Raw genomic sequence first — 17831 nt, 5'->3', positions numbered from 1 at the left:
AATTTAAAAACTATAATTAGTATTTATTCATATATTATATTTTAAAATCAAAGAACTACTAATCAGGATATAATTAAAGAAATAAGAGTTCATGTTGCTTTTAAAATATTTCACCAATTTCTCTAAAGGAAACACTATCTACAGATTTGCATCGAAGCGTTTCTTATGATAGTGATTTTAATCACTGTCAGATATCATCTATACTTGTCCCATCTATGCCTCGTCTACACTGTGCCTCGATCCCACTGTGCTACCGTTTTTTTTTAAATTAAACACTATCTACAGATTTGCATCGTAGCGTTTTTTATGATAGTGATTTGATCACTGTCACATATCATCAGGGTCGCATTTAGGAATTTTGCCGCCCGGTGCACTTAATTTTGCCGCCCCCCATAAGTGTTGGATTGGGTTTTTTAGTTGGCGTATTTAATAATTCCGAATATTCAATTAATTGATTTTCATTTGCCATGGTATCAAAAGTATTATGTAGAGGATGTTCACTAAAATATTATAAAATTTTTCATTTATATANTAAAAAATTATAAAATTTTTCATTTATATAAAACTGAAATAACGTACAAAAGTTAACATTTGATTTTTAAATTACTTTTTATCACTAGACTCATTTAAAATCTGTTCAGCTGTAGTCTCTATTTCACTTGGCGAATTGGAGATTGATTGCCAAAAAATGAAGTTAATTTTGCGGTTTGAGAAAAACTTTTTGTTCTTTTTCTAATTTTAATTTAGCAACTTTTTTATAAGCACTTCCACTTAAACGTTTTCTGCCATCACTCATTTTAATACGTTAATAAATAATAAAATATACAAATAAAAAAAAACACCTCAACATATTAACTCGGTCACTTGTAGTCGAGTACTAAACACAATGAGCTGTCTGTACACAACACATTATTAGTGTGACATTATTAGATAGTAATTTTGTGAAAAATGAGACAAATTATTGTGTTTTAACTTTCTTAGTATTCCAATAATAATCGACTATCAACGGTCGACGACATCCATAAAACCAGTTTAAGGGAGAAAATATCAATACTTTGTTAAAATTAGATAAAAACATGAATCAAATAAATTGCCACCTACTTTAANCTATGCTGGGTTTTTTTAATATTCAATTGTTTTTTTCAAAAATCAAATTAACTCCTATTAATTTCTATTCTAATCACCTAATAAAATATTTAGATATATTTTATTCAAATATTTGAATAACTCTCTTAGATTGCGTTTAGGTTTATATGGTTTTTGCAAAAATATTTAGATATTCACAACATGTTCAGTAACAAATGAAATAATGGAGTATTCATTATTAGTCAAATATCATGACACTTGACCAAACTATGCCACATCCTCAGTGTGCCGCGATTCCACTGTGCTGGGTTTTTTTATTTATTAATGCTAACTATAATTTTACAGTGATTTTTAAACAATAATATTTTGTCATTATACAAAGTGTTCAAATGTAAAGAAACAGGTCAATTCATACGAACAAACGGAATTAAAATGAAACACTATTCCTTTTCTACACTTAGAACTTTTCTAGACACAGATAGTATATTTTCTTCTATAGGTTACCAGAAACATGTAATTAACAAAAAAAGCTTTAAAAGGGTCGTAGAAAAAAAATTCTCATTCAAAAGTAAAAAGTGTAAAAAGTTTTTAAAGGCATCATTAAAATGTTTTTACATTTGGCCTCGCAGTATCTATCACCGACATTTTTGACAATATTTTGATACAATTTATAAATGATTACCGGATATGATAAATAAACTATAACTATTTTTATGTGTTCATATTATCATAGTTAATATGTTTATATAAGTTGATATGTTCATAAATTAAATAGCTGCTATCACAATTGTGTAATATTAAACAAAGCAAATTAAAAATTTTATTTTCATTTAATCATAAATATTAATAACTTATTGCTATTTTTGAATAAATAATTGAGCACGACATTTTTTAAGCACTTTTAGAGGTAGGGAGAATGAGTTTCCTTGCTTCTCTTTTACATTATTTTTCAACTAGGAGCAAAATTGACAAAATAAACTATATGAACAAGTCTTACTATATGCTTTAAAACAATTATAATTATACACAGTCATTGTTGGTACGCCTCAAACGCACACCTATGACTGTAAATCTACACATCTGTTTTTTTCATACTTGAATGAGTTTTTTAAATACTTCATTATCATAAAAAAACTACATTTTTTTAAAAGATTAAAATATATTTCAATATTTATGCATAGGTTTCTTTTAAAAAAAATTTTCGTATTTTAAACTAATTAAACTTTAATTGTGATGATAATTTGTTATTTAATTATGTGTAATTTTATAAAACATAAAAAAAAAAATACAAATTTAAAAGTTGTATATAACTAAGTAACATATCTATCACACAAAATTAAATCAAACTTGGATTCAAATAAAACATTGCATTTTGATGAAAGAGTCAAGTAAAAAATGTTTAAATTAATTTACAGCAATAATAATAAAGTTGTGTAATATAGTATACATACAAAAGTAAAAACGCATATAATATCACTTCGAATTTTCTATTGTTACTAAGATTACTACCATGTTTTTAAAAATACTATAACTCCCTTCTTCCCATAGAAGATATGATTTTTTTTATATAATATTAAATAATAATAAGTTAATATGTAATTTAAATTGTTATATACCAATTAAAATTCTATATCATTGTTTACTTATTATTTATACTATGATCAATAATAAATAATATTTTAAGAGATAAAATTTTGTTTGTGTAACATAAAAATACAAATAAGTTATGTTTGGTGGCTTGTAGAAAGAATATTACGAAGTTATTAAACAATATAGATAACAAATTTTAAGATTTATTTGATAATTTAATTATTTTAGGAGTGAACTTTATTAAGATCTTATAAACAATGTTATAATGAAAATATCGAAAATAACTTAATAAATAATTAAACTAGCTTACAATCTTAATTGAATACACTAAGATTTATAAAAATAAAAAATAAAAAATTCTGACATTTCTATGATTGGATCAATCAAAATTGAGTAAAAAAATATATCAAGCAATAATGTAAGTCACTATTTAAGTCATGTGGACGTTACTCATAAGTTTGTACAGAAAAGATGCAGTTACAGTTGTGTCGAATACACGGAACCAAGAATCACAATAATATTTATCAGGTAACATTTAAAAGGTTAAATGGTAACATGTCAAATCTATTTACAGTGAATATTTAGGAGATCATCTATGTAAAGTGTTATTAATAGCTTTAACAAGTCTTCTAACGATGCTGAGACCAAGTAATGGTATTGGACCATAACTTAAACGCCACCTCAACAACAAGTAGGACATTATCTTGAACACCACAAACAAACCACAGAGCGAACTTAGAGATATCCAGTATTGTACATTTTCCATTGCAATATAGCGAACCAACTCTGAAGGTTCGTTGATCAAACAGTAATCTTCACTTGGTGGGCACACCAATTTCCCTCGGTTTTCATAAACTGCCATAACAAGCGCCTCTAATCCTTTTCGTAAATAACTGAAGTGCATGGCGATTCTAATGAGAAAGGGTATTTGATATTCTTTAAAGCCAAAACCGTATCCGGCAAGTAATATGAATGGGCACGTTATACACGGACCAAGAAAAACGCTATTCTGCAAATTATATCAATCGAATTCATAAATTATCTGTTCTTTTATTGTATAAATTAATTACCATTTTTATAGTTATTCACGAGTAATATTATTAGCGATGTAAGATTATTCACGAGATTAAACAATACATTTATTTTTCGATTTATTATTTTAGATACGATTAAAATTTTTAATAATTTTATACATCGACCGTAATAAATATAAAAACTAAATCCATTAAAAAATGTTATTCTAACTGAAGAATAATACATTTTAGAAGTACTATTTATCATCGACAATTTAACAGTTATATTACACACATGTATAATTATGTGAAATAACCCTAATAGTTTTTTTCGGGAATATTCTTGAGAATGATTTTGAGGATATTCTCAAAATACGAGAAAATTCTTTTTAATTTGCTTTTATTATACTTTACTACATTGCAGTAAAATGATCCAGAATGGCCATCAAGTAAAAATTGGTCACTTCCAAATTTATCAAATGTAGCTTTAAGTTAAAGATATACAGAGTGATCAATTAAGGATAAGATACTCGTTTTCTTGAAAACTATTGAAAATTAAAAATTTTTATATAGTAAAATAATGTTTAATTCAAAAAATTCTATAACAATATATAGTTAAATAGTTTTTTCATCCCTTCAAGATAAAAAACGTAAAATTTTATTTTATTTAATAAAAACCCCTTTTTTAAGTTTGATTATACGATTGGAAAAAATATTTCACACAATATAGTTCATATAATTTTTTTATCTAATTAACCATTGCATTTTTATTTTTTAATGATTTAGATTTTAAATAAAAATTTGTCATTAATTTGCTTTTCATTTTATCATTGGCAACAATAATCTGTTTGAATGGATTATAAATTTTTATCAGTACTCTTGTTATCGCAAGTAACAGTTATGATAACAAAAATTATCAATAAAAACTTGTTCATGTAACATTATGAAGAAATGACAACCAGCTCTAAACAGCAAATTATCAAAAAAAAATAGTCAAAATTTTTTAACTTTAACTAGCAATAACAGAAGAATGGATCATCAAATTAAAAAGATAAAAGCAAAATTGTCTTTTTTTTTTTTACTATTATATATGGTAAAATTAAAACTATTATATCTAATTTTATAGAATACTTTGTGACTGGATATTTTTCGATTATATCGAAAAAAAATTTTTTGGGAGGGTATGATGTTTTTCATAATAGTCTCTTTAGACTTTTAGTCTTTGAGCAAAAATAAAAAATAAAATAAAAATGTAAAAACATTAAGAAGCCATAAAAATATATAAAAACTGAGAAGCTATAGAAATGTAAAAAAATNATAGTCTCTTTAGACTTTTAGACTTTGAGCAAAAATAAAAAATAAAATAAAAATGTAAAAACATTAAGAAGCCATAGAAATATATAAAAACTGAGAAGCTATAGAAATGTAAAAAAATTGAGCAGCCATAAAAATGCACAAAAATTGAGATGCAATAAAAAAATATAAAAACTGAGAAGCTATAGAAATGTAAAAAAAAAATTAGAAGCCATAGAAATGAAAAAAAATTAAGAAACCATAGTAATTCACAAAAACTAAGAAGCCATAGTAATGCACAAAAATTAAGAAGCCATAGTAATGCACAAAAATTAAGAAGCCATAGGAATCATTTTTCATATTTTTCTTATCATGGAACATAAATTAAGGAAAAGATGATTATTTTTTCATCATAATTTTTCAATTAATATTTAATATTTCAAATGATTATTAAGTTTGATCAAATATTCTTAAAGAAATTATTTAATTCTTTATTTTTTATGGAATATATTCATCGATAATTATCTACAGAAGTATATTCTCAAGAAAATTACTGTTACCGAGAAAAATCTCTCGATAATATTTCGTTACATCAATACGTATGTGTAAATCAATAAATTGAACTTACCGTAATACCAAAGCAAGATGATATTGTGTATCCCATACTTTCAGCTGACAAAGCCACAATAAGGCATACCAGGAAGTATTTTAATATACGATTTAATTCTAATGGTTGGCCGGTCAAAAAATAAGTTATACATATAAATACGCTTGTCAAAAATATCTAAAAAAAAAATTATAATCTTTAGATTACATGACAAACGTCAATTTATAACACACATAACAATACCAATTGGTATTTTAATATTATTACTGCCATATCGTAGTAAATTCTGCGTTTTTAAAATATTTAATTGTAATTGAGAGATAATGTTATGACTATTTTAATATAAAGGGATGAAATGGTAGGAGAAATTGAATTTATTGTAAATAAATTCCAAATATAATAATATATTAAGTTAATTGAAAAAAAAATAAACATTTTTTATTAGAAATTCTTTCATAACAAAAACAATAAATTCATTTAACCCCCTTATTTATAAGAGCTATAGTTATAAATCGCAGTTCTTATGTATTTTAATATAATAATAATAGTTTATTTACCGCCAAGAAAAGTTTGAAAACGGCTAGAGCAAAAAAATAGGCATTCATCCCATACCACCTGTTGAAGTACTCCCGTTCTAGAAGCCGAATTTCAATTGGAACTATATATTGTAAGCAAAACTATATATTATATGCTGAAATTAAATATTTAATTTTTTAAAAAAGAACATTAGACTTACATTTTAACAATACTGGCATAAGAGGAAGGTAACTAAAAGCAGTTATTGTCATGAAAATAAAACCATAATTGTAAACAGCGTAGTATGCATTATTTCCCAATTTATAAAAAGTGCAGCCGATTAGCAAACCGATCAGCAAGTATGTTAAAAATGAATACAATATAAAATTCTGCAAAATAAAAAAAATAGTATTGTTATTTTATTAATTTTTAATATATATATACTGTTTGTTTGTAAAATAATTGTTTTACAAACGGATTACAGGGTTAATTATAATTAGCTATGTAATGCGTATTTTTCTTTTTCCTTGCCTTTATCCCAACTACTTGAGGTCGGCCACCTTATCCTAAACTTCCACTTGACATGATCTCTCACATAATTTACGCACACATCGACAGTCCTTATATTATATTCAATAAATTCCCTGCGTCTGTTTTTTGGTTTTCCTCTACCTCTTCTTCCTTCAACTCTTATTTTCATAACTGTTCTTACAGCTTTCGATTTCTCTGAACTCATAACATGTCCAAACCATCTAAGTCTATTTTCATTCATCTTATTCATGATTGACGTTACACCTATACGCCCTCTTATGTGTTCGTTCCTTGGTGTATGTTCTCTAGCTACTCATCCACCTAAGCATTCTCTGTTCTATTCTCTTGTCAACCGCACAACACTCTGAACCATACATCGTAGTTGGTCTCACTACAGCCTTATAGAATTTACCTTTCAGCTTCATTGAAATTCTCTTATCGCAATACACACCAGACGCTTCTCTCTACTTCACCTACCTGCAATAAAACCTGCGTCTTACATCCACGTCAATACAATTATCTATGTAAACCGTAAATAATAAAATTAAATATCTGATAATATTTAGCTAATAATGTATTTTCATCATGTTTTTCTTGTAAACCACAATTATGTAATTCTAACTAAACCAAAGGTGTCTAATTATTATTACTATTTTTTGTATAAAATAGTGGTTGTTTTTCTATTATCAATACATAAGTATGAGGACAAGTAATGGTAGATAAAATTATATCAGAATTATACATTGGGTATATCCATTAAAAACTTATTTTTTAATAACTGATTGAGGTAAAAGTATTAAGGTATAGTATATATAAAAATTTGTCTCGAAGTTGAAAATGCTCAGCATCTTACAACTTTAATTTTGATCATATGTCTGTAGTTAAGCATAAAATAGTTTTTTTATTATTTACAGTTGTTTTTATTTTTATTAAGTAATGAATTAATTAATAAAAATAAAACAATTACATATTATGGTACGATTACTTACATAATCTCTCTTATTTTGAATCATCATTCGTTTGAAGAGAACTTTGAATTGAGTCAACCCTGAAGTTGAAAAATCGTACAAGTGTGATTGTTTATAACTGAACTGCATACTTCGACTTTTTAATGAAACTTTATTTTTATCTTTACACCACCTCAAACACTTTCCGTTTTCAACCGCTTTAACCATTTTATTGGTGTAGTCGCCATATTCTTTGCTACACACTTCGATAACTATACACAAAACATTATGATGGTTTATTTGAATTTGTTTGAAATTATTCATGTTATTACTTTTGTTTTATATTTAAAAACTTGACGTTTAGAAAACTCACTAAAATCAGCTGGACTATAATATTTTGGACATTTTAGCCCTATGGAAGAAAGATAATTTACAATATGCTGACCTTCTCCAGTATATATGCATTGACCTTCACTTAGAATATAAACGTGGTCGAACATTTTGAACATTTTTTCGTTAGGCGTATGAATTGAGCATATAATAGTCTGACCGTCGGATGCTAAATCCTTCAGCAACGAAATGCACTGCAAGCTCGACAAGTCGTCCAAACCACTGAAAATGATAATGAGTACAAACTCATTAAACTTTGTGGAAAAAATATATAAAATAGTTTGTTTTTTAACAAATTATGTATACAATTATGTTGTTAATAGTTTATATATTAAGTTTAAAAGTTTATAGTGTTATGAAATTAATAATGCATCGTTATTTTATATAATTAAGATCACATTGAAATTGAAGACTTTTAGATTGAAATTGACGAAATACTATACCTATTAATTTATTGTAAACAACGATATTATCAAATCATATTTTTATTTAAAAAATCACATAAAACGTTTTTTGAAAACAAGCAATTAACTCATAAATATACAACATATTATAGATTAATACGCATTAATAGAGAATACTAATAATGAGATATCAATATATTAAACTACAAATAAAAATTATATTAGGAATTTGTTCATTTAAAACCTGATAAAAATTAGGCAACTTTTATTAATTCAAACTTACGTTGTTGGTTCGTCTAAAAATAAAATTTGTGGATTACCGATCAGTTCTAAAGCTATAGATAATCTTTTTTTCTCTCCTCCAGATAATTTTAACGTATTAGTATTTTTCGCTTTTGACAACAACATTCTTTGAAGAATGTTTTCAATCTATACAAAAAAAACAATCATTATCTATTCTAGAACATTCTTATATTCAAATATTAATTTATCGTTCTTTATTCTACTGTTTCCATGTTTTTTTAAGAAAATTATCAACATTTTTTTAAAACAACACGATAATAATGATAATGAATTGTTATTATATTAGGTTTCTCTTATAAATTTCTTGTTTACTATATTCATAATATTTTATTTGAGCATCAATTTGTATAGTTAGATGAAATTCATAACAATAAGGTAGTAAATCTAATTATCGATGAACATTACAATTGTGTGTTTATGGTTTGGTGAAACTGAACTACCAAGCTTTAAATCTGCTGCGAATTCCATGGACTCCAAAACAGTTAAATATGGTTGTGTGAAATCTTCTTGCATAATGTAACGAGACATTTTCCTAAATATCCTCATGTCTCTTGGCTGGCCGTTTATAAATATTGAGTCTTTGGCATGATTACATCTACCAAAATAAATATTTAAGTTACTTTTATGAAATATTCAAAACTGTAATCATTTTCAAATTCCATTAATTTTTGTTATATACCTATAACCGGCTAATACGTTAAGTAATGTACTCTTTCCAGCACCTGACGGCCCCATAATAGCTGTTAATTCACCTGATTTAAACAATCCATTGACATTTTGAAGAATACCTTTAATCTCTGCAATTTTAATATGCATTAATTTTTAATAGAAAACAAAGAATTAAGTGTTAGAAACATGCAAATAGTTAAAAAAAACTACATATTCGACAAAATCAATAGGGAGGAGAGAATACTCTTTTGATAACCTGAATAATACGAATGTTTTTTTTTTTTTTTAATTTAAATTCAGCTAACAAGTTCAAAGGTAATTTTTATAGGACAATTTAATTCTTGTTTATTTCATCAGCCAACTAAAAACATTTTGTGAGAATGACTTAAAGAATTTATGATCTCGTGAATTTTTTAATACGCTTTTATTAGTTTCACATGTATGTTGTATGTTGTTTGTATGTTGTTTGTATGTAAGTTTGTAACTCTCCAAACGCCACGCGTTATCGCATATTCCGTTGTCTAGACTAGACTGTTATACGCATTCACCCCTCCCCACGCCTCGCTCACAATACGACGGTACACTATTCCTATAAAAATTTATTTTTAGTTATCGTACCCGTACACGCGTGCTTGTCATCAATATTATATATATGTAAACAAATTTTTATTTTGACTGACCAATAACGCCCGCGTCTAATGCGCCTTACGTATATATATATATATTCCTACCGCCGTTTATACCTCGGGTATAACGTTAGTCCGACCCGCCCGGCCATAAAACACAGCTATACTTAGTGCATGATACTTTTACGTAGTTAAGTCGCATTATTTGTATAAATATATATATTCTAATTACTATTAAAATTAATATATTAACACGATTTATTCTAATTAAGAGATATAAAGTATTCATTCCGATTACGAGGGATGATTTCCGTATCGTCATTTTTCGTCACTACCTCCACGTTCCGGGAGTGAGTAATTTACGCGCCTGCTGCTTTCCTTGGATGTGGTAGCCGTTTCTCAGACTCCCTCCCCAGAATCGAACCCTGATTTCCCGTTACCCGTAACAACCATGATATTGATAGTAACTACTATCATAACATGAAACTAAAAAGTAAAAAATAAATATAGTTTAAAAAACTAAAAAAACACGCTTTTAAAGTACATCGAACTAAAAAGTTAAAAATAATTTTTAAAATAATTATGAACAAAAAATACTAGTATTATTGTGATAAAAGCGTCGGGCGCTCAATATACGAAAAATATGGCACAAAGCACCCACGCTTTTATCACAATAATACTAGTATTTTTTGTTCATAATTATTTTAAAAATTATTTTTAACTTTTTAGTTCGATGTACTTTAAAAGCGTGTTTTTTTAGTTTTTTAAACTATATTTATTTTTATTAAGTAGCTATCATAACGTGATTGTGTTATTATTAACACGCTTATATTAGTTTCACTTGTATGTTGTGAGTTGTGAGTTGTATGTAACTTTCAACGCGCACGTGTCCTACGGCCTTGAGACTAGACGGTCGTAACGCATTAACCCCACCCCGCTCACCACTCGTAGTAAACAATATTTTCCAATCCGTAGACGCGCGCGTGTCATCAATTATATATATATATAAATACATTTTTATTGTGATTGACACGGCCCCGTGTCGTTTTACGCCGCGGTGCAAAGTCCAGCAAGTGCCGCACGGCCGACGATGTCCCGCCGTCAATGATACCGTAGTCTTCTTCTCGTTGTCAAAGTGACATCGTCAACAAACCGATCTGCAATCGCGCACTGTTGTCATCTACGCTGCTAACCTTTTGACGCCCGAGGATCACGCCGGACATCGCGTCGTCGACGCCTGCGACAGTGCCGCGATATTATGCGAAGATCATATATTCCTACCACCACCGCTAATATTAATATATATATATATTAATATTTATACGTATATGTTAGTATTCATTTATATATTCCTACAGCTGACGCCTCTGCCGCCGTATATACCTCGTGTATAACGTTCCCCCGCCCACAAATCACGGCTATACCTCGTGCATGATACGTTTACGTACTTAAGTCGCTTTACATATATATATATATATATTCTAATTACTATTAAAACTTATATTTTAATACGCTTTATTCTCATTAAGAGATATATAGAGTATCTATTCCGATTACAAAGGATGATTCCCGTATCGTCATTTTACGTCACTACCTCCACGTTGCGCGCCTGCTGCTTTCCTTGGATGTGGTAGCCGTTTCTCAGACTCCCTCTCCGGAATCGAACCCTGATTCCCCTTTACCCGTTACAACCATGATATTGATATTAACTACTATCATAACATGGAACTAAAAAGTGAAAAATAATTTTTAGTTCGATGTGCTTTAAAAGCGTGTTTTTTAGTTTTTTTAAACTATATTTATTTTTTTATGTAAAATAATGGTATTGTATTGACAACGGAATTAAAAACCGTAATCGGATCTTAACTAAACGTTTGAAATTTATACCATACAAAAAAATACCATGTTAACTACTTTTTTATAATTAGATATCCTTGAAAAGGATCCATCTACTCCTATTCTTTGATTTATACATTTAACTTATATAATTACTGACATGTATAATTGAACGTATATAATACGTTATATGCCAATCATGCTGTTAAAAAGATTTATAAAAAGATAACTCAACTTTTTTAACTTTAAATTAATTTTAAATTATTATATAATTTATTATGCATTAGCCCAAAAAAATTAATTTGCCAAGAAAAACTTGTTCGCCTTAAATATTTGCTTCTCATCTTAATAAGAGATTGACAGCCAAACATTAGCAACGAAGAAATATTACCCAAAATAACATGAAAATTGAAATTAATAATTCCAAAGCAAGTTACTTTTTTAGAAGGCTGACGTAAACAGTTCTTTACGTAATTTCCCAATTTATAAGAATTTCATGGAAAATAATTTATCTATAAATAATTATTTATTGATAATAAATCTTTAAAACGTGTATTTGATCATTTTTGTTTTTAATCGTAACAATAAGGAAATAACATCGTTCAATTAGTTAATAGTAGACCCGCACTGACTAGGTACTCAAGGTATTTTAAAAACAAAGACGGCCTAAAAAAGGGTGGCCTTTCGATGTAAATGAGCAAAAAAAGAAAAAAGGTCTTCAAAAGACTAAAATCCGTGAAATATAAAATTATAGAATCAACTTATTTAATTTTGTACAAGAGCGACCGAATAGGTCAGGTATTTTAGTTAAAATGATAATTTATATGTTACATAAAATTTAATCCCCAGTTAGGGATGGATAGACCCACTGGGTTACTGGGAATCTCTAGATGGACAGCGACTTATATTGATGAAAATGATCCGGTAAAAAATATTGCCATCTTGGATATGGTCATGTGAGCCACTAGATTCTATTTTCCTCCGATCTTTAGACTTGGTTCACATGGACGCGCTTGTTTAAATATACGAGTTTCCCATACATCGTTCACATGTTTCGATCGATCGCGATAACGACGCAAGTTTCTATTTTCGCGCGTAATACTGCGAATTGAATTGTTGTTATTTCGATACGGTCCGTTCAGTTGACACGCGCGTTTACAGAGAAACAGCGATTCATTGTGCAAATGCATATTATAAAAATATTTTAAAATAATAAATAAATTATTATAAATAATAATTAAATATTTATTGTATTATTTATACATAATTATTAACGTATACCGAAAAATGGAAGTCGAAACTGATTTACTCAGTTAATTTTTCGTCATGATCCCTAAGTTTCGGGTATAAGATAATATAATGACTTGAAGAAAGCCTAGTTTTTAAAATTGACCCAATATTTTCTTTCTTCTTTTTGTCTTCGTCTTCTCATTCTTCGATATACGACCCACAAACACACAGCATTTGACACGTCCATTTCCGTTGAATGTAAGACACAAACTGTGTGTAACAAGAATATTTCGAATTTGATGCACGTGTTACATGTGAATGATCATAAAAGCTAAACGCGCATCCATGTGAACTTAGCCTTAGAGATCATGACTATTCGCCTCTGCCTCTATTGAGTAAAGAAATATTCTTATTATTAACAATTACTTCTGGCAAATAAAAAAAATTTTATTTATTAATAATATTTGTAGATGTTTGTAACATTTATTAAAATGATATTTCAAGATCATTAATTAATAATATAATATATTTCATATATATATACATATTTCTTCACATAAATATAAATATTTATATGTTTACATAAAAATTAAATTTTAGTTAAAATATTTTTTGTTATAAGTTTTCAAAAAAAAAAATTTATTTGATGAATGTGAATTAATCATGTAACAGTGAGTAACCAGAATATATATATATATTTTTTTGTAAAATTTCACGTATATCAATATAGTATTAGGTTTTAAAGATTTTACTATATCAAACAAAATCAATTGTATTAAAAACAAACCGAATTGATAATTGTTCAGTATCTTCTAAAAGCAAATGGTATACTTTTGAATTGTAATCATGTTTGAAATATTGTAATTTAATAGTCAGTTTAAATTTATTTAGTATTAATATTCTTTTTGTGTGGTCTTTAATACGTCTTAAAAGTATATGTATATCAATTAAGTACGAAAAATTATATTTTAAATTTACGTATTAAACTTCCTACGCAAATAATTTATATGCATTTTTTCATACATACTTAAGTATATTATTTATTAACATAGAAAATGTTCTGTGTTTTCTGAGTTTTTTAACTACCTATGTTATATTACTTAAATGTTATTTATCTTCAAAGTTTAGGGTAACTATTTTTTTACACTATACAGGTGTTTTCAAAATTTTAGTATTAGAAAAGATCAACACAACATTTTTAAAACTAATAAATTGTTATATTTTTAAATTTTGTAAAACAATTTAAAATATCTGTATAATGAATTTTATTATTTTATATCATTTCAAAAGCTTGTAGGTGGGAACTTCTTTACCATTCAGAGTTTCATGAACGAACTTAGGTATTTAAATATCAATTTAAACAAAACACCTTCTTCATGTTATACCGGTTTCTCTAAAGTAAAAACTGTAAATAATTATTATCATACAATCTTAGTTTTCATGTATTATTTTTTTTTTTTGGTTAGTGTAAACTATACAATTATTCTAAATCTTATAATTATTTTTCTCGTGATATGAGGAAATTATTAAAGTTATTATACGAGACAATACCTGTGACGTACATCGTTTTTATATTCACATTATACAATTTTTCAATAAAATTGTTTACGTGATATTTTGTCCTTTTAAATTATAGTGAAAAAAGTCAATTTACACAAAGTAATTGTTACTAATTACTTTGTGTAAGTAAAGAAAATATTATAGTAATTATTCCTGGTAATTATATAATAGTTTTATTCATGTTAGATTACATTTCTTCTACTATATACCTGATACCTTGTGTTGTTTTTAAATTAAAGATCTGGATATTTTTTAATTCAAAAGGTTCTCACCATTTTGACCTTGCGATATACTGTACATTAAATCGTTAAACTCAACATCTATTAGCGGCCTCATAGTTAAACTAGTTTGGAATTTTTTGAATTTTAAATTATCAAAATTATTTGAATTATTTTTCCTGAAAATAACAAACAGGTAATTATTATTTTTTATCACCTTCATTTTTAACTATTTAACACAAAAATTATAGACTTATAAATCTAGACATTTTTTTATAATATTTAATAATTTTCTTATTTTATATTTAAACTGTGTCATCACTAATTAAAACTTCAATGTTTAATAATTTTAGGGAAAATTAATGATTTAAAAAAAATTTAGTAGTAAAAATGTGTTAAGTAAAGTGTTTTTTTATATACTTAATTATTAGAATTTTAACTAATTTATAAATAGTCAGATTAGTTATTTAATGTGAATATTTTAGCCTTTTTGTTTTTAACTCTTTTATTTTACTAATAGAATACATTTTAGCAGCAATAATTATATGACGAAAGACAATTGAAAACTGATTCTTTTGGCTAATTTTTAAGGGATTTATTAAGATAATAATATCAAAAATATCTTCAATGAAAGTGAATGTTTTTACGTTAACTAGCTAATATTTTGCATTAACAAACCTTTTGAACCGTTCTGTTAAAGAACATTACACAGTATATTAACAAATTGATTTTTCAACTTATGTACAAGGGATGAAAGTGGCACAAAATTATTAAAAGATGGTTCAATTAAAAAATTGGAATATGCTATTTTTTAACGCAGTTGGTTTAGAGATCAATGATAAATTAGATACTTAAAACTGAAGGGGTCGAAGTAAAATTTTGGAAAAATTAAATACGTGCAAAACTAAGAAGTAAAATAATTATTCTTTCGATTGGATTAAAGAAATTAGTAGACTTTTTTATCAAAGTGCTATTTATTATCTATTCCTTAAATCAACTGCAATAAAAGGGAACATACTACAAATTTTCAATTTAATTATCTTGTAATAACTTTTAAAATAATGGGTAAAGTACTTTGATGGAAAAATAATACTACTTATGAAAATTGATAATTTGAACATTTTAGGACGTCAATATTATATAATAAAAGATTATATTTTCATAAATCATTAGTTTCTTTATTGGTAATTCAAGGTTAAGAGAATCATCAATCCTCATTTGCTGAATTAAATAGCTGATTAATTTTTTACAATGAGTATGTATGTTTAAATTTCTAACTAATAGTTGAAAATTATGAATATTTGTATGTATAGAATATTAAATTTTTTCAATCCATTTGAAATATGTATAAATAACAGTTAGGCTGTCAAAACATTTAAGCGCATATTAATAGTTGTAGATCCTTTGCACTGGTCTATGCAAGGGTTTCCGTCTTCTCTAATGCAATATATTTTAAGAGAGGATATAAAACATAAATATATTTTAGCCAAACTTGAATGGCGTTTATAAGAAAATTCGATACAATTTTATTTGCTTAAATATATTTATATACTCATTAAATTTGATTTATATTTCATTTTTCGAGCGATTCTGGAAATGAAACAGGCAGAATAGATTTTTAATCAGAGATTTATAAGTTATCTTTAAAAAATAACAAATTATAGTAATGATTAAAATCAGCATATATATGCAACTTTTTTTTTACCAATTTAAATAAAATTCAGTCGTGAATGTAAACAATTCGTGTTTTATTTAGTAAATTGGAAAAACTTAAGTATTCCCATATCATATAAAACACACCACTGTATTTTTTACACTGTGAAAATCACAAAGTTATGATAAAATTTTAATGCATTAATTATGGATTATAAAATCGTTGTATTTTACTATTATATAATAATAAAAGTTCATTCAAATTCAACGTATTTTTCATTGTTGTATTTAAAAATAGCAACTAATTTTTGTTTGTAGCAAATAAAGTAATAAAAAGGCAATTAATAATGATTTTAGTAGTGCGTCTAAGTTTTTATAAATTTTAGAATAAATCAATAATAGTAAATTCATAGTAGTTCAATAATAATAATAGTAGTTTCATAGTAGTTACTACGAAAATACTGAATATTGTTCAATTATATATATATATATATATACACCAGAAAAAACATTTTTGAGAAATATCACATCAAACATTGATGGTGAACTTTGCTTTTATTCCATTCGGTGAAGAATGTTTTTTTTTGATGACTTATTAAAAAAATGGGATTAATGTAATAAAAATTACTTTATGTTATTTAAGATAATTTATATGCTTAAATACTTTTAAATAAAACAACTTTAAAAGGTATTTAAAACAACAATTAAAATACTATTAACCACCCAAACATATTTGAAAATGTTGACTTAAATTCTCAAAAGACCACATGAAAATGAAATGTATGTTTTTAATCATCTATGAAAAGAATATAATATAAAGACCTTATTATAAAGGTACATATAAATATATAGTACTTACCTCGGTACAAATAAAATTTAGTTTCAGATATGTTGTATTGTATTGTTGATTCGTTTTGATGTTTGTTTTTATAATAAATCCACTTAATTATATATTTGTTTTCTAATTGAAAATTAATTAGTTATATTTTATCATTATTATTTAACTAATTTTATAATTAATGTCCAGCAAGTATTTTATATCGAAATAATAATATTTTTATTGTGAAAAAAATCGTCTTGTTATCACAAAATTCCCTACAAGTGTTAAGACGTAAGTGAAAAATGTTTAACTAAACGTAAGTTATAAAAGAGTATTTGCAATGGATGTTTTGATTCAATAATCAATACGATGTCAATAGTGGGGATTCAAAATCCATCGAATATAAATATTTATTATGTACAATTAAAGTAAGTTCAAATGAAATAATATTGTCACTCTCGATTCACTTGGACGTGTACACAATGATAATTATATCCGAACCGGTATTTTACCCGAGCACGTTACATGTGTAGTTATGC

General features: G+C 26.3%; 2 protein-coding genes across 4 annotated transcripts in view; one reads left to right on the top strand and one right to left on the bottom strand.

Annotated features, from left to right (window-relative positions):
- The window catches only part of LOC126905481 (uncharacterized), a 45905-nt gene that overhangs the window by 4779 nt on the left and 23295 nt on the right, over positions 1-17831 (top strand). The window lies entirely within an intron of this gene.
- LOC126905483 (ATP-binding cassette subfamily G member 4-like) overlaps positions 1-17831 on the bottom strand; it is a 25882-nt gene extending 8051 nt beyond the window's left edge. The window contains exons 1-11 of one of the 3 annotated variants that reach the window (XM_050685209.1): positions 17332-17831; positions 14874-14998; positions 9360-9477; positions 9086-9275; positions 8661-8806; positions 7957-8195; positions 7626-7855; positions 6326-6494; positions 6147-6247; positions 5611-5766; positions 3130-3685 (exon numbers count right to left, since the gene is read on the bottom strand). In XM_050685209.1, coding sequence (XP_050541166.1) covers positions 3266-3685; positions 5611-5766; positions 6147-6247; positions 6326-6494; positions 7626-7855; positions 7957-8195; positions 8661-8806; positions 9086-9275; positions 9360-9477; positions 14874-14937 — 1833 coding nt within the window. In that variant the 5' untranslated portion in view covers positions 14938-14998; positions 17332-17831 and the 3' untranslated portion in view covers positions 3130-3265. Of the gene's footprint in view, positions 1-3129; positions 3686-5610; positions 5767-6146; positions 6248-6325; positions 6495-7625; positions 7856-7956; positions 8196-8660; positions 8807-9085; positions 9276-9359; positions 9478-13092; positions 13430-14873; positions 14999-17331 lie in introns of those variants that run through there. The other 2 variants (XM_050685210.1, XM_050685211.1) reach the window with 2 other exon arrangements.

The sequence above is a fragment of the Daktulosphaira vitifoliae genome, unplaced genomic scaffold, assembly GCF_025091365.1.
Source record: "Daktulosphaira vitifoliae isolate Bord-2020 unplaced genomic scaffold, ASM2509136v1 Scaffold_4, whole genome shotgun sequence".
Taxonomy (NCBI): Eukaryota; Metazoa; Arthropoda; class Insecta; order Hemiptera; family Phylloxeridae; genus Daktulosphaira; species Daktulosphaira vitifoliae.
This window is presented reverse-complemented; position numbering and strand designations above follow the sequence as displayed.